Source organism: Phocoena phocoena, chromosome 2 (genome assembly GCF_963924675.1).
Source record: "Phocoena phocoena chromosome 2, mPhoPho1.1, whole genome shotgun sequence".
In the NCBI taxonomy this organism is placed as follows: domain Eukaryota; kingdom Metazoa; phylum Chordata; class Mammalia; order Artiodactyla; family Phocoenidae; genus Phocoena; species Phocoena phocoena.
Window position 1 is genome coordinate 133,785,325 of NC_089220.1, and position 26,485 is coordinate 133,811,809.

A 26,485-nucleotide genomic window follows, 5' to 3' on the forward strand; every position below is an offset into this window, starting at 1 on the left:
CCACCCCAGCCTCCCCGAGAAGTAACACCTCAGCCTTGCTCCTGCCCACTTCCAAAATCCAGCAAGTCCTTCAGGGGACCCAGCAGGAAGAGGTCCTTGAATTAGGGAGCACCGTGCATACCTCTCAGTGGGGAGGGGGCCAGGATAGACACCGAGCAGCTTTGAGGCTGTCTGGTCGTCATCCTCACCTCTTAAGAGGCTGTAGCAAATGTGGAGATAACCAGGGGCTGTTGACGGGGTTCCTCATCCTCATTCTGCATCGCTGTTCGTGTCTCGCCATTTTGTCAGAAAAGATGCACTTGTTTCCTCTAAAAATGAGGATGAGCGCTCTGCCGCATTCTAAAGTGCGACTCTGCTCTCGAGACTGAGTTAACCTTTCTTTGCAGAGGAACACAGCTCTCATCTCTAATGGAGGGGATGGAAGGACAGAGTGAATCTAAGGAAATGCTCTTCGGATGTGGCTTTTCCAGAACGCCTGCATCAGGCAAAGGGAGCCAACTTCAAAGTCTTACACTGCTTCAATGCGCTTGTAAGTGGCCTGAAAGAGTTCAAAGGAGGGCCATGAAACGTCCAGCTCCCTCCTTTCCTCGCTCCCTTTCTTCCTTCTACGCACATTTATGTGTATCGTACGTCAGGTGCTATGCTATGTTAGCCACTGGGCTCTCGGCCTGGGCGGGGGGGGGTGGTTCGTCTGCTGCCCCTTCGCTAAATGGTAGTAACTTTGTGTTTGCTTTATGAAGTGCATTTACTTCTCAGGGATCAGTTAAGCACAGGGCCAGGGAAGGCAAATCACGCAAAACCAGTGTGATTCTATTTCAGGTCCCCCAGCATCCGGTCCTGAGTGCCACCTGCCAATGAGGCGCCCTTACCTCTCAGCTGCTGGAAGCAGGAGGCACTGCTGTCCGGCTCCAGGGGGTGCCTCAGGACCCCGTTGCTGGGCTTGGGTCTCTCGTATTCTCTTTCGGGGAGCATGGCCTGTTCGCTCTCCAGGGCGGAGTCTGAGTGCGGGGGCAGAGACTGTGGAAACCCAAACATCCAGACGGAAGAAAAGAAGAGTAAGGCACCGCAGAGCAGAAACCCACCCCACCAGGCTCCGATCCAGCGGGGGTCGTCCGGGGTGATGTCCAGGTTACCTGCAATCGGAAAGAGCACGGTTAGCGGGAGGGGACCTGGCGGGGCCTGGCATTCGGTGGAGGTTTGCAATCAGTTCTACAGGTAGGCCGAGGGCTCTGGAAACGGCCTGGGGCGGGGAAGACTGGCCCATGGGCAAAGCAGCCTAGGGCTTCACAGCCGTGCTTCTGGTTTTCCTCAAGCTGAAGGCTGATGGCTTTCCCTCCTTCATCTTCTTGTCTACCCTGTGCTTGCATCAGTCTAAACAAAAACAGTCACCCTCTGAATTTAGGCTGGAGTTGACTGTCTTGGCAGAGCTTGCGAAGGTCTGCTAACAAACACACAGGGAAACAGAAACATTTATTGCTCAAGGGTATAGTTTTCCATGTATATTCACTCGCACCCCCTACGAAGCAGCTAACCTGAGATCCCGTTCCACACCCCACCCCCGTCTTAAATCAGTTCACAGATCACACGGGGCGGCGCAGAATGGAAATCAAGAGCCAGGATACCTGGACTGAAATCCTGCCCACTTCTCGCTGTGCGACCTCAGGCCAGCAATTTTGAGCTCTTCATGCCTCGGCTGACTGATGTGTATAACACTGATGCTATGACGGTACTTACCCATATCGAGTTGGGAAGATCAAATGAGCACCACCAGACACAAGGTGTTCAGGATAAGCGCTTAAGCGCTTAAATGATGCTAGCTTAATATTTATGCTGACGGTCGTGTTTCCAAGCTGCTAGGGGATGGGTTAATTCAAACCTTGGCTGTGGCCTGTGGTCTGGGGGGCCAGTCCTCTTTTAGAAAGCTCTGCAGCCAAGGTCCATGCTTTAAGGCAACATGCATGTGGTTTGGCTCTCTTGTCTGTGACTACTTTGATCTGCCAGCTGAAGTCAAGAAGATGTAAGCTACCGCTTACCCCTTGGGAGATGTTTTTCCCTCTCTCTACAACTGCCTTTCGGAGCAGGGCGCTCCTGCATGAGCTGCTTAGAGATGTCTCTTTGATGATGATTCCATATACCTGGAGCATGGAAGGAAATTCTTGGAGGTCTGGACCACAGCATATGAGCCAAGAACTAATAGGGCTGCAGGCCTGGACCAGACAGATGGATGGGCTTGGCAAGAGAAATGACCACAGTCATCAGATGAGCACTCCCCCTTTTGTAAAGTGCTCTCCCTGAAGACTCTTCAGCTAACAGTAATGAAAACACCAGCCGTCACTGACTGAGGGCTTACTCTGCGCAAGGCACCACGCGGAGTGCATTCTTAACTGTTCCAATCAACCCTCCCCGCAACCCTACGAGGTAGGGCCTTTTACTGTCCCTATTTCATATAGATGGAGAAATCGAGGCTTAGAAAGGCTGGGTGCCTTGTCTACATCCACAGAGCTGAAGACTGGAACACAGGCATCCAGTCGCCAAGGGCTACACTCTTTCCCTCGACCGGCAGGTCTTTGTTTTGGGCTCCCTGGAGGGCCCTTAGTGGATAATTCCTGTGCTTTGTGCAATGGGTAAGACCACCAGCTCTTCTGACAGTTGGCAAGTTGGCCTTTACAACATCGGTAGTCTCTGTCCCGGAGACCCTGACATGAGCCCAGCAGCAATAACCAGGGCACCTGAACGGGCCAGTTGCCTTTGTGCGGCTTCATGCCAGAGAGGAGTGTATACTCTATAGAGTGTATACTCTAGTGGGCTTGGGGTTGAATCCCAGCGTTGTTACTTACAAGCAGGTGATGCCGGGCAAGTTACTCACCCTCCCTGACCCTTAGTTTCAGCATTTGTGAAATACAGATGATAGTCATGGACAGTGGTTTCCAGGATGAGAGGTAATGAAAAAGCGTCACCTGACACAGAGTCGGCTCTCATCTATGGGAGCTCTTAATGTTTCACTTTTAGGGATATATTTATATAAATGGGAGTTTTTTTAAAAGGAGTATGGCATGGGAAAACACAGGGTGATCTGGAAAGCATCTTTATGCAAACAGGAGAAGAGAAGAGGAAGTCACACCACCTTGGGTAGCTAAGCGAGACTGTTTGCACCAATCGCTTACTGGGTTTTTTTTGGGTTTTTTTTTAACATCTTTATTGGAGTATAATTGCTTTACAATGGTGTGTTAGTTTCTGCTTTATAATAAAGTGAATCAGTTATACATATACATATGTTCCCATATCTCTTCGCTTACTGTTTTTCCTCACCTACTGCCAAGCAATGAATGAAAACAAAAGACGGGAAAAGGGAGCTACAGTATTTCCCTCCTTTGTCTTTGGACCCCATAAATCCGGCAGATGTGAGCCAGTGGGGAGAGAGAAATCCTGGCAGTTGTTTGGCAGAACAAAATCAGTAGCACATAGAAAGTCATATTTTAGATAGGAAGTCAGTGACTCTTCTATGTGTGAGAAAACATCCCCGCGAGAGGGGCTGCGCTGGGGGAGGTGGATGTTTATGTGAATTTGGCAACTCGCTCCCTGTAGGCCTCTGCCTGTGGGTGGAAAGCCGACACGCACTCGCGATCCCCAAGACGGGAGGGTACCTGATCTGTGTCAGCCTCAGAGCACACCTGCCGCTGGGGAAGGGGCGGGGGACGGGTCTGGAGCGAGATGCGCGGAGGGCAGGGATCTGCAGAGCCAGGAAAATCACAGTTGACTATTCTGGGAAGTATTGATTTTTTTCCTCTCCATTTCAATTATCCAGAGGATGGTGGCAGGGAGAGAAATAACAGGCTAAGAAGAAACCACTCAGCTTTGGGGCGTGCTGCCCTCAGGACCGGTCAGCCTCGTGAGTGGAGCTTCAGCCCAATTTTGGTGGCTCTTGGGAAGACAACGAATGCTTGACACCAGCCTGAGAAACGTCTTTTCTGAGGCACTTCTTTTCTCTACCCATCTCTACAATGAATAGTATTTTCAGGAGGCATCTTGGCCATTTAAGAGGGATATCCACCCCCACCCCCCACCCCCTGGCCTGGCAACTGTCATCGCTTAGCAGATATTGTTCTAGCATTACCTACGCTGAAGGGGAGTTCTCTACGTGGCCTGGCAAAGCATGTCTGCTAGACATTACCCATGTCTGCATTTGGGTCTCCTCCTCTGAGAACGAGGAGGGTTTCACCTCCCTTACTGTGGAGTTAGGTGTGGCCACGCACCACAGAATTTTGCCAATGAAACGCGAGAGAGGAGACACATGTCCCTTCCGTGTGGAGAAGTGTATGAGCTGGTGCATGATTCCCCATGCTCTTTTTTCCTGCCTGATCATGAAGCATGTGGAATCCTCCCTAAGATGATGCCTGAGAAGCTACAATGAACAAAATGTGCCTGCTGACCTGCATCAGGTATATAACACAAGCAGGAAATAAACCTTTAGTATTTCCAAGTCACTGACATTTTGGGGATGTTTGTTACTGCAGCATAACTCAGCCTACCCTGACTAGTACAAAAGGCGTAGGAAATAAAAAATCATACCCTTTGGGCTTCCCTGCTGGCGCAGTGGTTGAGAGTCCGCCTGCCGATGCAGGGGACACAAGTTTGTGCCCCGGTCCAGGAAGATCCCACATGCCGCGGAGTGGCTGGGCCCGTGAGCCATGGCCGCTAAGCCTGCGTGTCCGGAGCCTGTGCTCCGCAACGGGAGAGGCCACAACAGTGAGAGGCCCGTGTACCGCAAAAAAATAAAAATAAAAACCATACCCTTTAAGAAAAGTGGTCCCAGGCAGGCTTAGAATAGCAATGGTGTTCTTTTAGGTCCAGGTAGGGGACCAGGCATGAAAATCTCTCTACTTCTCTTTCTGTCTGGTTCTAGTTAGTGTCTTGATCTTAAAAAATGACTGCAGTTTCAGCCTTTTGGCGAAGGCGGCTGTCAGGAAGATGCCCAGAACACAACTGAAGAGCACCAATCTGTCTCATTTACTTAGAATGCATCAAATTGCCAATGAAGCTAGAACCATGGATAAGGAAAGATGTTGAGAAGGACAGGGTGGAGACAGTATCTTGGGCTGTGGGAACAGTCGAGCAAAGGCCTGGCATCCTCAGGGGACTCTGTGAGTGTCCTGGGTAAGCTCCCTCCAGTCACTTGCCTGCCCCTTGGTCATTCCAGGCACTGAGGAAAAATGCTGGGAAGGGAGCAGAGGGGAGCAGGGAGAGCCACCCCCTGGGTCACCACGAGGTCGGCACAGGGTGGGTCTACCTTTGCATATGCGCCTGTAGGCTTGTTAAGATTTCTGCTTTATAAAAGCTATTGTTCTGACTCTCGAATTCTTGGAATCCAACATTTAGAGGGCTTCACAGTTTCGCTGGGTGAGTTGAGCAAGCTTTGACAGCTGTTCCTTCCCTCTGTTGAAGGTCATATAAACATACGGGCTTCGTTGAGATTTCCCTCCATTTCCAAGGACCACTACCATTGTTGGTTCAAACGAAAGAAATCCCCAGGAACGGGGTTAAACCAGTTTTAAAACTAACCAACCAAGCCACCCATGAGGATACCCAAGACTGCGAGAAGAAGAGATCAAAGCAAATTGGGAACACTGACTAAGTCCCAGGCCATACTGATGCGTAAGCGATACTATGGCTCTCTGAGCATTTTTGCTTCGTTTTCCTCAGTCCATTTACCTATTTTTCTAGCCTACTTTGTAAAACTTTTGCTATGAGACTCAAGAAGTCCAAGAGTATCATTAAGTTCCAGACCTAATTAGAAACTGGAGACAGGGAGGGGGTGGGGATGGAGGACAGCATGGATGGTTCAGAATCCCAGCCACTGGACTAATTAGTCCAACGTGAAGGAATCTGGCGGTGGCAGCCAGCCCCAGGGTGGCAGAGCTGGATGCTCTCTGCTTGTCGACCTTTTATGTGAAGCCAATGGATGGACGTATCTTGCTGCAGCTGCAGCACAGCGGGCTGGTGTGCCTTAGGGCCAGTCTGTACGGAAGTGTTGGCAGTCAGGGCATCTCAGCAAGGCCTCTGTCCATGGAAGGGGGCAGGCTTCTGGCTAAACTCCTGGAGACGTTTCAGGGAAGTGAGCTGCCCAGTTGGGGTCAGATAGGCCTGGGCTGTGCAGTGAGTTAACCTCTCTGTTCCTCATTACACCTAATTTTATGTGTGTTTACTATTCCCCAGGCACTGTATTAACTGCTTTGTATGATGAACATGATCCTGTCATCCACACATAGACCCATGAGGAGAAATGGCCCCAGGATCACACAGCTCGTTAGGGGTGTGGTTGGGATGTGAACGGAGGTCTGGTCTGATATTTGAACTCAGAACTCATAATCACTGCAGGGGGACACATCATCTGTGAGGTTCCCAAGAGGCATTCTATGTATTTAAAAAGGGGTCAATTCACGGCTGCCACTGTCATCAATTTGTTAACCCCACACTGCGAAGCTTGGTCAGTCCAGTGCTCAGGGGTCTACTCTGCTACCAGGCCCTTCTTCTTCCTACGTCCTGCTCTTGACCGGTCTCAGCTTTACAAAGATGTTCTAGAAAAGAAATTCTGCAGGCACCATCATTCCTTCCCCAGGCTGTCAGAGGAGGCATCTATCCTCCCTAAGAAGAGGGGCCGAAGGAGCCACAGAGGGCTCAGACACGGATGAAAGGCAGCAGCAGCAGAATCCCTGTGTCTGAGTGCGGCCAGGGCAGCCCTCCTGGGGAGCTGCCCCTGGGGTCTTGCAGCCCCATAGCTGGCCTGTTCCTACAACCAACCGCCTCCCCTGCAGCCCCAGCTTCACTGACACACAGATTCCAACCAGACTTTCTCACCGGTCTCTGCCTTTCCGCCCTGTTTCCTCAGCCGCTGCTAGGCTGCCTGGTGAAAGGCACATGCCCTCCTCCAACTACCCCATAACAAGGGCCTCCCAGGGACCTGCCTTGCCCACCTCGCACAATTCCCAGGCCACTGCTTTTCCCAGTCCCCCGCTCAACTCTCAGCTGGAATTTCAGAAACATATGGCTGTGTGCGTGGCCCCTGTACATTCACGCTTAAGGGCACATTCCCATAGGCTGGACAGCCCGAAAGAGGGGCTCTGTCTTAGTCGGTGAGGAAAAGACAGGGAAGGGTCATCCTGAAAGAACTGAGAACCGACTCCTCGAAATACAGCCCCGATACACTCACAGACAGAATGACAAGTCTCAGTCACAAGATTAGAAAACTGCTGGCAACTATGGAATTCTGTGACTGGCTCCTGAATAGAATAAATTATATTTTTCTGCCCTCTGGTGGTAAAGGGTGGCACCAGCCCTCCGGGGGCCTTCAGAAGGGATGCAAACAAAGAGAGAGGGTGACTCACAACACATCCTTCAGTCCTTCGAGACTCATCAGATAGGAAGTCCGCTATTAACTCATTTTGGGGAAAGGCGGCCATCAGCAGGGTGCCCAGACGGAACGGAAACGCGCCCATCTGTCTCAGGTATGGGAGGCTTCAAACTGCCAATGAGTCTAGAACCGTAGATGACACTCCCCTGGGCCTTGAAAGGTGAGGACAGATGTTGAACAGAATGGCTGGGGACGGCACTCCAGACTGAGGGGATGGCCTGAGCAAGGGAATGGCATACGGAGGGGGCTGCGAGTGGATGGGCTAAGCCCCCTCCAGCCACCTGTCTACCTCTTGGCCATTCTAGTCACTGAGAAAAAGAGGCTATTTAATTCCCAAGAGGAATCTTGACGAGGGGTGTCTCCACATGTTTGCTCTGAGACCTGGGTTTTATATAGATACACCCCTTGGATTGGGTACATCCCTTTACCTCTCTAGGCATCAGTTTCCTTATCTACATAATGCAAGAGTTGGAAGAGAATGATGTCTGAGGCTCTTTCCGGCTCAGGGATTCTGGTACTCCACAAGCTTTGATTCGAGGGGGCCCTGCTAATACACTGAGGGCAGGATAGGCTGCCTGGACACTTGCCTTCTCCCCGCAGGCAGCCTTCCCCATGCACTGGGAGGGTGCCCCCTTTCCTCCCCTCCTTTGCTACTCCTGTCCTGTACTGCCTTTGGTGCAGTGGCGGAAGCCGGCTTTCTGTCCGTAGAAGCAAGATGGCAGCTGACCGTCACCATGGGTTGTTTCTCTGACCAGGCCACCAGTCATCCCACCCGCTAGGAATAGGGTTCAAAGGGCCAACCAAGGGCTACAAAACAGCGGCATTCAATCACCTCCCGAACAGACCCAGCACTTTAAAACGAACAAACAAATAAGGCTGCATTTGATTTTTCTCCCCCGTTTGGAAATCTGTAACATCATTAGCTACAAGTAAATATATCACTGGGATTAATGGAGTGAATCACAGAGTGACTTGATTGGATTTAAAACCAGATTATGTCTCTGGGGTGAATTAGTAAATTTAGCCCTGTCAAGAGATGACGAATTGAACACCAGGGGACTGAGAGTCCTTATTGATCCTGGGAATAGATCGGGATGAGACAGAGAAGCTGGAAAGGCTTCCTGCACCGTTTTCAGAGAGAAAGGAAACATGGCTTCTCAACTCGCTAAGTAGCACGGGAACACAGCGTCCTCTTTCGGGCACGCAGTTGAGTCGTGACCGAGACGGCCTCCAACGATCCCCACCGCTGGAATTCACGTCCTTATGAAATGATCCCTTCTTCCAAGTGTACAGAAACAAGTGGCTTGCTGCTAACACAAAAAACGCGGCAGAAGCAATGAGGTGTCACTTGTGAGACTAGGTTACAAAAGACTGTGGCTTTGTCTCAGGTGCTCTTACCCTCTCTTGGGAGGTTTGCTCCAGGGGAGGCCATGCCGAGGTTAGCCCTGTACAGAGATCCGTGGGAGCCAGCCTGAGAGCCCATCTGCCAAGGACTGCCAACAGCCGTGGGGTGAGTTTGGAAGTGGAGCCCCTCCGGGTGGGCTTTCAGATGATTTGATACCAGCTCAACACCTTGACTGCAGCCTCATGAGAGACCCTGAGTCAGAACCATCCAGCTAAGCTGCTCCTGGGTTCCAGACCCAGAGAAATAAACTGTGAGAAAATACCTACTGTTTAAAGTCACGAAGTTTGGGGTAATTTGTCACAAAGCAACAGATTAATACACCAGGTTGCTTGCTGTGGTCATTGAAATGTAAGCGGAAACAATGCGTGTCATTTCTGAACAGGAGCTGGTTTCCTGCCTCGGCGACTGGGCAGGCAGGAGTCAGATGAAACTTCTGTGAGCCTGGGTCCTGGAGGGACTACAGTAGGCAAGTCTCACCCTCCACCCCCCAAATACCACCAACCTGCACTGGATATGCAGTATGGCTGAGAAATAAACTTTGGTTGCATAAAATCACTTTGATTTGGGAATTGTCTGTTACTACTGCATAGCCTAGCACATCTCAACTAGCACGCTGTTCAATCCAGGTATGCTAGGGATGGGGTGGGGGGGCGCCCAGAGCAGGCTGAGACATACACTTGCTCTTCCTGCTAAGAACACAAGACGTGCCGCTTAAAATGGGTTTGAGGCATGGTATATTTCCTTATAAAGCCCACCACGACAGTGTCTTACAGAAACAATTTTCAAATATTCTGTCTCCTTGACCCCATGTGTACATTTGCACTTGAACACGTGCTCCAACTTTTAGTTTAAGAAATAGGGTCCTCATGTGGTTCATGGACCAACATTCAATGAGCATGTGTGTATGCCAGGCATTTCCACATCTGTCCCCTCATTTATCTTATAAAAGCCCTTCAAGGCAGATGTAAGTTTTGTTACCCGGAGTTTACAGATGAGGAAAATTCAGATTTGAGGAGTGAAATAAACCTTAGGGGGTTATTCAGTCTCTAGGTAGACGCGAGCAGAACACATGCTTCAAGCCAGACCCTCTGTACCAAATTCACGACCCAATCTTTCCTCTAATCTCAAGGGGGCCACCAGCTAGAGAAGGGGATGCATTAGGGCTGCTGCTTAGTAGGAAGGTTTTAGAACCCAGAGGCTGGGGCTCCTTTATGATGGAGGAAGGGCTTGTGGGCGGCGCTTGGAAATTGAGATAAATTCCTTACTTGTGTCAATGAAGACTGCATCCACATAGATTTTGGTACAGAAAGATCCCAGGATAAATCCACAGGCTGGTCCAAACACCAGCATCGTGAACAGGATTCCTGAAAGAAGAAGATGAAAGCAAGATTAGATTAAAAGCCGAAGCCATTTATTGAGCAAAATTGCCAAAGCTCAAGAAAACTGTTTTACATTGATCAGATGAGAGGTCTGATTAGACAAATGACATTAGAGGAATGAGTCTAAAAATCCTAGAGGGGAAAGCTAGTATTTCTAAGTTTTGGAAACTCTATTGAAGCACTGTCATGCAGGAATTCTATAGTTTCAATAGGTTGCTTTGAAATATTTGTGGGCTCCAAGTACAGTTACTTTTAGAGGACTCCACCCCATATCATACTAAGCCTATTAAAATACGTCCATGTCTATCATGAAATATTTTTTCTTCCATAAACGTTTTTGGAAGGATTTTTGTAATTTTGCTTTCGCATTTATTTGGCTTTATGTAATTCAATTAATTTACTGTTGGCAAAGATTTCTCAGCACTCATTGTGCAAACTCAGGGATTCTTGTGAAGTGAGAAAAGTTGAAGCCACAAATTATTCTCAAATGTAACGAAATGTTTACAGGCATTAAATTTAGCAAACAACAAAGCTGACATAATGGTATGCCCTGAGCACGTTTAATTAAACATTTTATTAATTTCAGTTTTGCAGTCCCCCCCCCCCATATTTTTGGAATTGCTCTCTGTTGTTGTAACAGCTGTTCAGACCTCAAGCTCTTCTGTAGGACTTGAGAAGGTGGTACTAGGTACGTGATTAAGTAACGTATCTGATGGATATAGTACCTGGAATTTTGCACAAACCTTTTGGCCATTCTGGAAAAGCACTGAGCCCAAACTAAAAACTCATTTCCTGGAGCTCACTGACTTGTAGAGGAAACTATAGACACCTTAACTGTTTTTTAGATACCTGGCGAAGGAGCCACGTCTTCCTCATTTACAGACAAGGACCCAGAACCCCGAAGCAATCACTTAAAGATGGCTTATAAGGAATGCTGTTTAATGAAGGACAGGATGAAAAGAGGATGGCTTCTATAACAGGAATGGGGCTGAATCCACCCTCAGTGAAATCCTACTCTGATATGGAGCCATCTAGAAGCTCAAGGGCCTCAAAATAGCTGCTCCTGTACCCAGCCGATGACCTCCAGTCTCACAGTTATTCCTGTTTATAGGAATCTGGAGAGCAGCAGAATCCACTCTGTTAAAACACTGGCTCTGGTTTGTCACAACTCAGGTTGAGATAACCGACCAGAGAAAATTGAGAAAGGTGGGGTGTTTTGGGAAAAGTCTAGAACGTGGTGCTCTTTCAAGTATGGGCTAGAATTAGGAGGGATTAGGCCTTAGCTGGGCAGAGTTAGGGAGCAGAGCTAGTCTTGGCTTCGGTCCTCTTTGGCAGATGGGGGAAAGCGAAACAGGAAGTGATGCTGAGAAAGACACAGGGGCAGGGTTGTGGACAGGGGGTGTCCAAGGCAAGAGCTGTACCTCAGGTAGACTGAAGGGCTTTCTGCTTCAGGACAAAATCATGAAGCCAGCTCTATCCTTCTGTCCAGGCTGCAGGCTGAGGGGAGCCACTGGTCAGCCACTGGCACTTGAAAGATGCCTCAGCAAGTAAACTAACTACTCAGCCTGTCCCAAAAGAAAGGGGCACAGAGATAGAACACAATTCTCTTGCCAGGGGTGCTGCAACTACTCTTCTGACGCCCCTTCCATAGTCCTAGCCATCACTCTGACCCCCAGCAGCGCCCCCATGATAACATGCCTCCTTTCATGCAAATTAAATACACCCCATTCAATGTAATAATCACTGCTCCACCCCCTACAGATTGAACAATGAAAATGATAATTAATACTGAATAGGTCAAAGGACCAAGCTTTTAGTATCATTGGAAAGAAACAACCAATGAGTTTTAAAGCTTGTGTTGGGACCTAACCACTGGTGGTGCAGTGGTTAAGAACCTGCCTGACAGTGCAGGGAACAAGGGTTCGATCTCTGGTCCGGGAAGATCCCACATGCCGCGGAGCAACTAAGCTTGTATGCCACAATTACTGAGCCCATGTGCTGCAACTACTGAAGCCCGTGTGCTCTAGGGCCCGTGTGCCACAACTACCGAGCTCGCGTGCTGCAACTACTGAAGCTCGCATGCCTAGAGCCCGTGCTCTGCAACAAGAGAAGCCACCGCAATGAGAAGCCCGCGCACCGCAACGAAGAGTAGCCGCCACTCGCCACAACTAGAGAAAGCCCGCGCACAGCAACGAAGACCCAACTCAGCCAAAAATAAAATTAAAAAAAAAAAACGTGTGTTGAGAGTGTTGTTACCCCTCCCCCACATGGGGGCAGTGGAGAGTGTGGGAGTGTGGGCCAGCCAGCATCATGGGACAGCTGGAGACTCCAGGCCCTGGGTATCCTGCCCTCGTGCAAGTTATGACACAAAAGGAAGGGCATCCCTCAAGCTCAGCTGCCCACAAGAGCCCCACCAGGCCCAGACAGGCCAGCCATCTGTTCTGGCCGCTCGGATGGGCAGAGGCCACTGCAGAGCAGCCAGGTGCCAAGGTGGTCTCTCCATCTGGTTACTTTAGGACAGGGCACGGGTCACCAAAACGCTGGATTGTGGCTTTCCATTTGAACGGGACAGAATTCTCCCCCAAAGAAATCTGGTAGGGCCCCATTCCAAAAACCAAAGAAGGATGTAGGGGGACTTCCCTGGTGCTCTAGCGGTTAGGATTCGGCGCTTTCACTGCCGTGGCCCGGGTTCAATCCCTGGTCAGGGAACTGAGATCCTGCAAGCTTCGTGGCCAAAAGAAAAGAAAAAAAGACATAGGATGCGTATTATTTCTGTGAAGGACATTTTTTCCCCTCAGTTGAAGTGAGGGAATATTTTTAAAGCAGCTCCTCCTTGGAGAGATGCCAAGTAAACCTCTAGCAGCAATGGGTTCTCGAGTATTTTCCAAGGGACAATCCAGTAGTGGGGGTGGGGTGGGATGGGAGGCTCATACATCAGGAAGCACCCTTTTTCACTTCAGAAATATCTTAGGATAACAGCTCAAATCAAGCAGCATCGGTGAGCACAGCCCTGGGTCTTTAGAGGATGCTGTTCCCCTCAGAGCACACAAGGCAGGCTGTGATCTTACAGAAAGGTACTTCTGAACTTGCTTCTTCATTCTCTTTTTGATTCAGCCCACCAGGCTGTGATTTTGTTCTTGTTTAGCAAACCCCCCTCAAAATGTTCTGCCAAAATAGACAAGAAACAGATGGTCCGGCCCTAAAATCCAGAATCCTTGTGTTGAACGGTGAGTGCCTCCAGGTCCAGGAGAAAAGGTTCTTCAGCAGCCCAGTGCTGCCCCCTGCTGTCTGCCAGATTGTGTACACGGGAGGGGAGGCGAGCCCGGGACGCAGAGATCAGAGAGAGAAGGGCCCCTCCTGTGCTGCTACCCTGAGCCTGGTGCTTTACAAGCATGATCTGCTGTAATTCTTTCAATGGCCCTGACGGGGAGTCTACTGCGCCCATTTCACAGCAGAAGGAAGGAAAGGTTTAGTGCCTCACTTCCCAACAGTGAGTCAGAAAGCAGCACAGCGGGCTCTGAAGCCAGGTTTCTCTCATCCCCTTAGGGGAAAAGCATCCTTCAAGCAGGTCTGGAGAGAGTATGGGCCACGTGGGTTCAAATCCCAGCTCCACCACTTCCTAGCTCTGGGGACCTTGGGAAAGGTCTATTTAACTTCCTTGTGCCTCAGCTTTCTCATCTGTAAAATGGGAATGATATTAGGCCTATTCCACGGGACTATAGGGAGGATTTAATGACCTCGCATTTGTAAAGCTCTTAGAACAGAGTCTGGCACCCAGAAAGAGCCATGAGTGCTTGTTAAATGGATGACGCCTGTGTCTCTGATGCTGGGAGCAGGCCAAGCTCCAGAGAGGAATTCCTCGGGGGAAGCAGCCGCAATCCCAAGCATCACAAGGGTCCAGACGGACTGGCCGACCAGAGTCCAGAGTCCACCCCCTTGCTCTGACTGCCCACCTGCCAAGCACATTCTGATGCTAACCTGGCTTCCCAGGGATGTGAGGACTGAACAAAGGGAGAGAGAATGGCACGACCCCCAGGGTGATCTAACTCCGGCATCCTGGTTTGAAGAGAGGCCCTCTGTAAATTAGGTTAGTGTAAATCTGCAGTTCCCAAACTGTGTGTCGAGGCACCCTGGGGTACCACAGTGAACTCACAGGGGTACGGCAAAATGTTTTAAGTTTTGGAGGGAAACCCAGTGATAGCTAACATCTGTCAGATGCTACTCATACAACTACTCACAACTACTCACTCTAGGTGGCTGATGGTTTCAGCACTGGATCAAGCAATATTCCTTTCAAATACATCCTGTCTTTGTGAACTGAGTTTTCAGTACCTGCTGTGATAAAAAGCAAACGTGGTGTGGAAGTCAATGCAGAACACAGGAAATGAAGGTGGTGGAGTCCAATCTGATTCCAAGGTTTGAGAATCTATGTAGTCCCCAGCAGGGACACACAACCCATTAGTAAGTAATCATACATATTTAAAAATAAAATAGAAATATCTTTTTCTTTCAATTTATGTGTGTTATTTTTTTCAAACGTGTATTAAGTAATTTGAACCTAACTGCTTGATAAACACAATTGCTGGGTATATCCTGCAGACTCAGGGCTCTGTGAAAAATAAGACACTAAGGGTACAATGAACCCAGAAAGTTTGAGAACCTCTGGTGTAAATCTGCCACCCATGCTATACAATCTTCCTACTTAGCACCAGCCACCTCTGGACGCAGGGGAAGGACAGATGAACTGGGTGAGGATTTTGCCCTCAAGAAGCTTGCTGTCTTATTGGAGAGACCTCCAACCATTCTCCATCATTCAAAATATATAATGGCACCTATAGGTGCCAGGCTCTGTGCAAGGAGCTGAGATACGGCTGTGGACAAAACAGACAAAATCCCTGCTTTTTTGTGGAGTTGGTATTTGGGAAGAAGAAAGGCCATAAACAAATCAACCTACCATATGATGTCAGCACCAAAGAGGACAGTGCATGATGGAGTGGGGCTAGAGAAAGACCTCCCACTGTACCGTGTGCTGTAAAGAACACACACAGCAATGCTCTACACGCGCTATCAAGCTGGGGTGAGTGCACTCGCAGGCTAAGGGTTCCACCGTATAGGACGTTAAATAATGGTCCCCAAAGATGTCCATGTCCGAATCCCCGGAACCTGTGTCTGTTACTGTAACTGACCAAAGAGAATGAAGGCTCCAGATGGAATTAAGGTCACTAATCAATTGACTTGAAAATAAAGAGATCATGCTGATTATCCTTGTGGGCCAATGTAATCTTGAAGGACCTGTAGATGTAGAAGGAGGAGGAATACAACTCAGAGTCAGAGAAGGAGATGAGACCACAGAACCAGGGCGATGGCATCATGAGAAAGCCTTGACTAGTCGCTGCTGGCTTTGAAGACAGAGGACAGGGCCTTGAGGCCAAGAATGTGGGTGGCTTCTAGGAGCTGGGAAAAGCAAGAAAGTGGATTCTCCCCTCCAGAAAGGATCCTCCAGAAGGAAGGCAGCCCTGCTGGCACCTGGATTTTTAGCTCAGGGAGACCCATTATGGACTTCTGACCTCCACAATGTAAGATAATACACTTATATTATCTTAAGCCACTAAGTTTGCGGTAACTTACTACAGCAGTGGTAGGAAACCAACACAATTGTTAAGCAAATTTGAGGACAATCTCAGATCTTATACCTGCTACATGTGAATCTCTAAGAACAGGATGTTGCATGAAGCTGCTTGTTAATTATTTGACCATGGGACATTTTTTTTGTGGGTCATTTTTCAGACCTGGCATTGACCGGGGCTCAGTCCCAGACATGCTGGAGGAGACTTGAAGCCCTGTGAGGCAGAGATGGTGCCTTTTTCTTCTTTCTGTCGCCAGTTTGGCCCAGGACAGTTAGCTCACAATCTGTTGAAAGGGTGTGTGAATGAGAATACTCGTTACCGCAGTGACACAAAATGGGGAGGGAGAAACTCTTCTTGGCCATGGTCTGCCCAAGTTCAGCCAGCTGCGGAGGGGCAGAGCTGGGACTCAGCCCCCGCCTGCTCTTTCCCTGGACAGTGTTCTCTGCATGTGTCACTCTCAGCGCTGGGAATATGCTTCCTTCTAGATGCAATGTGTCAAGGGGACTGACGTGACAGCCTCTAGAAAGGGATCAGGTCACACACATAGAACCAGAAGAACTAAGACCAGCCTGGATACCTTGGAAGAAGAATAAGAATTGTCAAGACATACCCTACTGGACTCCTTTTAAAGCTGTAATGATGAAGACAGTGTGTTTCTGGCACAAGAAGCAGCAAACGTATGAGTAAAGCAGAAGAGAAAGCCCAGAAACAGATCCATACCTGCGTGGACGCCTGATTTATGACAAAGTGTGCCTACAAAGCGGTGGGGAGAAGGATGAATTTTTCCATGAATGGTGCTAGGACAACTTGAAATTATAGGAAAAAAAAGTCGGCTTGCACAACACATGTAAAAACCAATTCCAGGCATATCGGAGGCCTGTGTGAAAAGCAAAACAATAAAGCTTCTGGAAGATAATAGACAAAAGTACTGTCACAACGTTGGGGGCAGGGAGAGATTTTTTAAACCAAACAAAGAAAGCATGAAGCATTAAAAGAAGAGCTTGACAAATTGGTCTACATTAAAATTAAGGTCATTCCTTAGATTCATCAAAAGAGCCCACTAGGAAAGCAAAGATGTGGGAAAACATACATGGAACATACATCCTTAAAAACACACATACAAGAATCGGAGGGCTCATATCGAGACTATGTAAAAACTACTATAAGTCCATGAGAAAAAGACAAACGAGTGGAAAGGGGGCAGAAACCTTAACAGGTGCTTCACAAAAGAGGAGGTTCAAAGGGACAATGGAATGGGGCAAGATGCTTAATCTCATTAGAATTCAGGGACATGTAAATTACAAGCCCAGTGAAATGTCATTAGATTTTTAGCTGATCGAAGAGCTTGATAATACCCAGTGTTGGCAAGGATGTAGGGAATCTGGACTCTTGCATACTGCTGGTAGGAGTGTAAATTAGACAACCACTCTGGCAAAACTTTGGCAGTGTCTGTAAAACCAAAGAGGAACTCACCCAATGACCCACAATCCTAATTCCTAGGTAAATACTCTACAGAAAGTCTGAAACCCACTGGGAGGCACATCCAGGAATGCTCATCCCAATCTTGTAAGATCCTCAAACTGGAAACAACCCAAATGCCCAACAACAGAACAACAGAGAAACAAACGGTGACATCTTCATACATTGGAATTACTATACAGCAGAGAAAACAAATCATCAATAACGTGGATTAATCTTAAATGATGTAATTCCAAAAGAACACAGACAGGCAAGAATACATACTGGTGTGACTCCACTTACGCAGAATTGAAAGCGGCAAAATTAAACCGTGTAGTGATATATAACTAGGTAGTCAAGCTATAAAGAAAAACAGGGAAATGAATAGCAGAGAAGTCAGGGTTGTGGTCACTGCTGCCCATGAGGGAGGGAGGGGTTACAGTGAAGGAGGCACGGGTTGGGTGGGGGGGTTCTCAGGTGCTGGGTTTGTATTTGGTCTATTTGCAGGCTACGTGGGTGTCTGTTTTGCAACAATTCGTTAAGCTGGAATATGTTTTCTGCACAAACACGTGATTATCACATTTTCACGTATACGTACATGTGTGATATAAGTGCCTATAGAAAAATGGCCATTGGCTATTTATCAAGTGCTTGCTGTATGGTGCCAGAGTCTGGACTATGTGGTTTATGCACGTTATTTCATGATTCCTTCTAACAATGCGATGAGGCAGGTGCCGTCATGCCAGCTGTATCCCAGAAGGACTTGAGGCTCACAGAGGTTAAGCAACTTGCTCCAGGGCCCCTGGGGGGCAGCTGACCCCTGGTGCCCTCTGCAGGACTGGGTCTCCAGTGAGCTCAAGCACAAATAAGCAAACTTAAAGAATAACAACCAAACCCAACCCCAAACCCCGCCGCTCACAGGTAGCCACTGCTTCTCACGCCTTGCACCACAACGAGGATGTGGATAGAAACCATCTGGCTTCAGAGGTGGGTGTGGTGAGTGGGGTTAACAGTGGGTTCTAGAGCCGGGCTGGGTGTGAATCCTGGCGCTGCCACTTAATTGCCGGCAGCCCTGGGCAAGTCCCTCACCTCTGTTAGTTTCCACATCTGAAAAGGGGAGATGCTAATAAGATGTATTTCATAGCGCTTGCAGGGAGGGATAAATGAAAGCAGATGTAAGGGCCCAGCGTGACCCCTGGTCCAGATAAAGTACTTCATAGATGTTTGTTTCCACTGATGCTCCTTGGCTTTGCTGGGTGCTAGAAGAGCTAGAAGAGCCAGGGGAAGGGAAATACGCTGTGGGTGCCCGCTTTTCCTCCTCTCGGTGGGCCCTGAGTCTTCTGCAGCCAGCCCCACCTGAAGTCCTGCTATTTCCTGCCCCCTAGTGGACAAGCAGGAAGAGGCCAGTCACTGGGCAGGCTACAGCTGCACATGTGGTATCTTGTGAAGGAGAAAATGCTGACCCTCCTCTCCAAGCCTTTATTCTTCTCTTTGCTGGAGTGTGACACGGGGCCTGGCTTCTATACCAACAGCCGATCAGGGCAGGGACACAGTGGCGAAGCCTGTCACTGAGGAGCTGAAAGCACAAACTCTTTACGTGGCTGAAAGCAAAAGCAGAAAGGCCATCCAGAAACTCAGGGGCTTCTCCCAGTGCCTCTCCTCACTCTAAAATCAGGCAAATCCATTAGTATTTCTGATGGGTCACTGGTGGAATAGGACAGGGATGATTCCTGCCTTGAGTGGGGGTTAGGACACTACAGGAAGGGCAGTGTCAGGCTCCACTGCACCCTGTGTGTCTGTGGTCACAGCACAAATGCTCCCTGTACCTCAGTTCCTGACTCTGTAAAATGGGCTGACAACAACCCCTACGTTCTTGGGAGCCTTTGAGGAGCAAATGTATGAGTGCCCAAAAGAGGCTTCAGATAATTTCCTAGAACACAGGCGTTCTCAAAAAACATTAGCTGTTACTTATTCTCCTTGCTGGTACTTCTAGTAGCAGGATTTTCTTTTTTGCCTTACAAGTTTTAGTTCTTTGGTTACTTAAGTGAGAGATGCTTATTTCAAAGATAAGGATGATACAGAATCATATAAAGAAATACCGACCAGAGGGCAGACAGCAGAAGCAAGAACTATAATTCTGCAGCCTGTGGAAGGAAAACCATGTTCACAAAAAGATAGACAAAATGAAAAGGCAGAGGACTTTGTACCAGATAAAGGAACAAGATAAAACCCCAGAAAAACAACTAAATTAAGTGGAGATAGGCAACCTTCCAGAAAAAGAATTCAGAATAATGATAGCGAAGATGATGCAGGACCTAGGAAAAAGAATGGAGGCAAAGATTGAGAAGATTCAAGAAATGAATCTTGAAGAAATGAATATTTCATTCATTTCATTTCATCAGAAATGAATATCATATCAGATAAAACAGACTTTAAAATAAAGAATGTTACAAGAGACAGCAAAGACCTATAAGAATTAAAGAACAAATACCGAGAGGAATTAAAGAACAAACAAACAGAAATGAACAATACCATAACTTAAATGAAAAATACACTAGAAGGAATCAATAGCAGAATAACTGAGGCAGAAGAACGGATAAGTGACCTGGAAGACAAACTGGTGGAATTCACTGCCGTAGAACAGAATAAAGAAAAAAGAATGAAAAGAAATGAAGACAGCCTAAGAGACCTCTGGGACAACGTTAAACGCAACAACATTCACATTACAGGGGTCCCAGATGCAGAAGAGAGAGAGGAAGGACCTGAGAAAATATTTGAAGAGATTATAGTCGAAAACTTCCCTAAAATGGGAAAGGAAATAGCCACCCAAGTCCAGGAAGCGCAGAGACTCCCAGGCAGGATAAACGCAGGGAGAAAGACACCGAGACACATAGTAATCAAACTGACAAAAATTAAAGACAAACAAAAATTATTGAAAACAAGGGAAAAATGACAAATAATATACAAGGGAACTCTTGTAAGGTTAAGAGCTGATTTCTCAGCAGAAACTTTACAAGCCAGAAGGGAGTGGCATGACATATTTAAAGTGATGAAAGGGAAGAACCTACAACCAAGATTACTCTACCCAGCAAGGATCTCATTCAGATTTGATGGAGAGCTTTACAGACAAGCAAAAGCTAAGAAAATTCAGCACCACTAAACTAGCTCTACAGCAAATGTTAAAGGAACTTCTTTAAGTGGGAAACACAAGAGAAGAAAAGGACCTACAAAAACAAACCAATAACAATTAAGAAAATGGTAACAGGAACACACATATCAATAATTACCTAAAACACGAATGGATTAAATGCTCCAACCAAAAGACACAGCCTTGCTGAATGGATAGAAAAACAAGACCCATATATATGCTGTCTACAAGAGACCCACTTCAGACCTAGGGACACATACAGACTGAAAGTGAGGGGACAGAAAAAGATATTCCATGCAAATGGAAATCAAAAGAAAGCTGCAGGAGCAATACTCATATCAGATAAAACAGACTTTAAAATAAAGAATGTTACAAGAGACAAGGAAGGACACTACATAATGATCAAGGGATCAATCCAAGAAGAAAATATAACAATTATAAATATATGTGCACCCAACATACGAGCACCTCAATACATAAGGCAACTACTAACAGCTCTAAAAGAGGAAATCGACAGTAACACAGTAATAGTGGGGGACTTTAATACCTCACATACACCAATGGACAGATCATCCAAACAGAAATTTAATAAGGAAACACAAGCTTTAAATGACACAATAGACCAGATAGATTTAATTGACATTTATAGGACATTCCATCCAAAAACAGCAGATTACACTTTCTTCTCAAGTGCACACAGAACATTCTCCAGGATAGATCACATCTTGGGTCACAAATGAAGCCTCAGTATATTTAAGAAAACTGAAATCATATCAAGCATCTTTTCTGACCACAATGCTATGAGATTAGAAATCAATTACAGGGAAAAAAACGTAAAAAACACAAACACGTGGAGGCTAACCAATACGTTACTAAATAACCAAGAGACCACTGAAGAAATCAAAAAATACCTAGAGACAAATGACAATGAAAACACAACGATAAAAAACCTATGGGATGCAGCAAAAGCAGTTCTAAGAGGGAAGTTTATAGCAATACAAGCCTACCTCAAGAAACAAGAAATATCTCAAATAAACAATCTAACCTTACACCTAAAGGAACTAGAGAAAGAAGAACAAACAAAACCCAAAGTTAGCAGAATGAAAGAAATAAAGATCAGAGCAGACATAAATGAAATAGAAACAAAGAAAACAATAGCAAAGATCAATAAAACTAAAAGCTGGTTCTTTGAGAAGATAAACAAAATTGATAAACCTTTAGCCAGACTCATCAAGAAAAAGAAGGAGGGGACTCAAATCAATAAAATTAGAAATGAAAAAGGAGAAGTTCCAACAGACACTGTAAAAATACAGAGCATCCTAAGAGACTACTACAATCAACTCCATGCCAATAAAATGGACAACCTGGAAGAAATGGACAAATCCTTAGAAAGGTATAACCTTCCAAGACTGAACCAGGAAGAAATAGAAAATATGAACAGACCAGTCACAAGCACTGAAATTGAAACTGTGATTAAAAATCTTCCAACAAACAAAGTCTAAGACCAGATGGCTTCACAGGTGAATTCTATCAAACATTTAGAGAAGAGCTAACACCCATCCTTCTCAAACTCTTTCAAAAAATTGCAGAGGAAGGATGACTCCCAAACTCATTCTATGAGGCCATCATCACCCTGATACCAAAACCAGACAAAGATACTATGAAAAAAGAAAATTACACACCAATATCACTGATGAATATAGATGCAAAAATCCTCAACAAAATACTAGCAAACAGAATCCAACAACACATTAAAAGGATCATACACCATGATCAAGTGGGATTTATCCCAGGAATGCAAGGATTCTTCAATATATGCAAATCAATCAATGTGATACACCATGTTAACAAATTGAAGAATAAAAACCATATGATCATCTCAATAGATGCAGAAAAAGCTTTTGACAAAATTCCAAAAACCCTCCAGAAAGTGGGCATAGAGGGAAATTAGCTCAACATAATAAAGGCCATATACGACAAACCCACAACAAACATCATTCTCAATGGTGAAAAACTGAAAGCATTTCCTCTAAGATCAGGAACGAGACAAGGAGGTCCAGTCTCGCCACTATTATTCAACATAGTTTTGGAAGTCCTAGCCATGGCAATCTGAGAAGAAAAAGAAATAAAATGAATACAAATTGTAAAAGAAGAAGTAAAACTGTCAGTGTTTGCAGAGGACATGATAATATACATAGAGAATCCTAAAGATGGCACCAGAAAAGTACTAGAGCTAATCAATGAATCTGGTAAAGTTGCAGGATACAGAATTAATGCACAGAAATCTCTTGCATTCCTATACACTAATGATGAAAAATCTGAAAGAGAAATTAAGGAAACACTCCCATTTACCATTTCAACAAAAAGAATAAAATACTTAGGAATGAACTTACCTAGGGAGACAAAAGACCTGTATGCAGAAAACTGTAAGACACTGATGAAAGAAATTAAAGGTGATACCAACAGATGGAGAGATATACCATGTTCTTGGATTGGAAGAATCAATATTGTGAAAATGACTATACTGTCCAAAGCAATCTACAGATTCAATGCAATCCCTATCAAATTACCAATGGCATTTTTTACAGAACTAGAACAAAAAATCTTAAAATGTTTATGGAGACACAAAAGACCCCGAATAACCAAACCAGCCTTGAGGGGAAAAAAATGGAGCTGGAGGAATCAGATTCCCTGACTTCAGACTATACTACAAAGCTATAGTAACCAAGACAATATGGTACTGGCACAAAAACAGAAATATAGATCAATGGAACAGGATAGAAAGCCCAGAGATAAACCCACGCACCTGTGGTCAACTAATCTATGACAAAGGAGACAAGTATAGAATGAAATTAGAACACTCCCTAACACCATACACAAAAATAAACTCAAAATGGATTAGAGACCTAAATGTAAGACTGGACAGTATACAACTCTTTGAGGAAAACATAGGGAGAACACTCTTTGTCATCAATCACAGCAAGATCTGTTTTGATCCACCTCCTAGAGAAATGGAAACAAAACCAAAAATAAACTAATGGGACCTAATGAAACTTAAAAGCTTTTGCAAAGCAAAGGAAACTACAAACAATACGAAAAGACAACCCTCAGAATGGGAGAAAATATTTGCAAACGAATCAATGGACAAAGGATTAATCTCCAAAATATACAAACAGCTCATGCAGCTCAATATTAAAAAAAAAAACAAAAAACAACCCAATCAATAAATGGGCAGAAGACCTAAGTAGACATTTCTGCAAAGAAGACATACAGATGGCCAAGAAGCACATGAAAAGCTGTTCAACATCACTGATTATTAGAGAAATGCAAATCAAAACTACAATGAGGTTTCACCTCACACCAGTTAGAATGGGCATCATCAGAAAACCTACGAACAACAAATGCTGGAGAGGGTGTGGAGAAAAGGGAACCCTCTTGCACTGTTGGTGGCAATGTAAATTGATAAAGCCACTATGGAGAACAGTATGGAGGTTCCTTAAAAAACTAAAAATAGAATTACCACATGACCCAGCCATCCCACTACTGGGCATATACCCTGAGGAAACCATAATTCAAAAAGACACATGCACCCCAATGTTCAATGCAGCACTATTTACAATAGCCAGGTCATGGAAGCAACATAAATGCCCATCAACAGACGAATGGATGAAGAAGATGTGGTACATATATACAATGGAATATTAGACAAAAAAGGAATGAAATCGGGTCATTTGTAGAGATGTGGATGGATCTAGAGACTGTCATACAGAGTGAAGTAAGTCAGAAAGAGAAAAACAAATATCGTATATTAATGCATATATGTGGAACCTAGAAAAATGGTACAGATGAACCAGTTTGCAGGGCAGAAATAGAGACACAGATGTAGAGAAAAAACATATGGACACCAAGGGGGGAAAGTGGCGGTGGGTGGGGGTGGGGGTGTGATGAATTGGGAGATTGGGATTGACATGCATACACTAATATGTATAAAATAGATAACTAATAAGAACCTGCTGTATATAAAAAAAATTTAATTCAAAACAAAAGAAATATCATCATTTCCGTATTTCCTTTGGGCGTTACTGTGTTTGCACTGTATTTTTTCCATGTGTTTTTGCATTGATGGAACCAGATAAGTTCACTTGAAAACAAAAACTCTTTCCCTCATCTTAAAAGAAACACATGCTGGGGCTTCCCTGGTGGCGCAGTGGTTGGGAGTCCGCCTGCCGATGTAGGGGACACGGGTTTGTGCCCCGGTCCGGGAAGATCCCACATGCCGCGGAGCGGCTGGGCCCGTGAGCCATGGCCGCTGAGCCTGCGCTCCGCAACGGGAAAGGCCACAGCGGTGAGAGGCTCGCGTACCGCAAAAAAAAAAAAAAAAAAAAAAGAAACACATGCTTACTGAAGAATGATCTGAGAAGGAAGCAAGGATGGAGAGGCACCACAACGCAGAGGCCAAGAACACAGACCCGGAGCTGGCCGGCGTCTGTACTCACTAGCTGTGTGACCTCGGGAAAAGTTATTTACTTTCTCTGGGCCGCCATGCTCTCACCTGAGAGTGGGGATAATAATAGTTCCTATCTTGCAAGGTTGTTTCAAGGTTGAAGTGATTAATGCATGTCATGGGCTCTCCACAGTGCCTGGCATACAATAAGTATTTAATAAATTTTACCTATTATTATTACAAGGAAGACGGCACAAATCACCATCTTTCACCACCCAGAGAGAAACACTCCTATTCATTTAGATATTCCCTTCCCGTCTGTCTCTATAGATAAGGTTATTTTTCTCTAAGAGCAATTTAAAAAAAAGTATGCAACACAGCCTGGAAACAAATGATAAGATTTTCTAAAGAATATATTTTTAAAGAATGGAATTCTCTATTGCAGTAGAATTTAAGGTGCTGATAAAAGGGAATTTCAGGGGCCAGGAGTTTCCCGGCTGCCCTCAGGGCAGGGGTAAAGGAAGAAGCTAATACAATTCGGAACCACAATTCAAGGCACCCAAGGCCCAGATCTGGATCCCTTCCTGGCTGTTGGGAGGGCAGGCACCCCAGGACACTGGGTGACATGTGACAGCCCTGACTTCTTAGCAATGACTGAGACAGCACTGAGCTGGGCAGGGAAAGGGCGGAGCTGAGGCTTCTGTGCTTGACAAGATGAAAGACCCCTTCAGGGGAAGTCTGTGGTTTTCTTGGGAGGGGCCCTGAGATTTGCTAGTTACTGCTTCCGGAAAATGAGACGACATTCTCTTCAACGGTATCTCACTGGGCTGGTACATGGGTGGGTGAGTGCTTTGACTGCTTTTCAAAGGAAAGTGGTCTAGTGAATCCTTTGTTTTTGTCTGATTATAAAAGTAATGCATTCAGGTATTTCATTATTAGTGTACATAAAATAGGTAAGCAACAAGAATTTACTGTATATCACAGGGAATCAGACCCAGTATCTTATAGTAACGTATAATGGAATATAAACTGCAAAAAAAAAATCATATGCTGTACCCCTGAAACTAACACAATACTATAAACCAACTATACTTCAATAAAAAAGTAATACATTCAGAAAAGGGGACAACTTACTATTATCCTACCATCCCGAGACAATCGCTTTCAAGTCTTTTTCCCTTCTGATGTGCTTGAGGTCAAACAAAAATTCTCATAACCACTCGATAAGGTGCATGCTGTGAAACTCTTTTTGCAGATGAGAAAACAGAAGCTCAGAGAGGTTAATTGATTGCCCCGAGGCCACACAGCTTGTACATGGTGGAGGTGGATTTGAACTCAGGCCTGTAGGACCACCTAGGTTCTTAGAGAAAGAACAGACAGGACATTACGGTACAGCGGTGAAGCCTTTGGGATCAGGCAGGCCTAGGCTGGGATGCTGATTACAATTCTCGATTTCCGAAGGGCTCATCTGCCAACACTGAGTCTAGATTAAGAATCATCTGCCTTGCAGAACAGTGAGAATTAGAGGCAACGCATGCCAAGCTACCTAGAATGCAGACGCTTTCTAGAACTTTCTTTATTTCTTAGGGATGATGAGTCCGAGACGGGTGGCCTGC

General features: G+C 46.0%; 1 protein-coding gene across 2 annotated transcripts in view; it reads right to left on the bottom strand.

The window, feature by feature from the left end:
- Positions 1-26,485, bottom strand: part of SLCO3A1 (solute carrier organic anion transporter family member 3A1) — a 313,358-nt gene that overhangs the window by 58,968 nt on the left and 227,905 nt on the right. For both annotated transcript variants that reach the window (XM_065901421.1, XM_065901420.1), the window contains exons 3-4: positions 10,079-10,177; positions 870-1,133 (exon numbers count right to left, since the gene is read on the bottom strand). In XM_065901421.1, the coding sequence (XP_065757493.1) occupies positions 870-1,133; positions 10,079-10,177 (363 nt within the window). The remainder of the gene's footprint in view (positions 1-869; positions 1,134-10,078; positions 10,178-26,485) is intronic.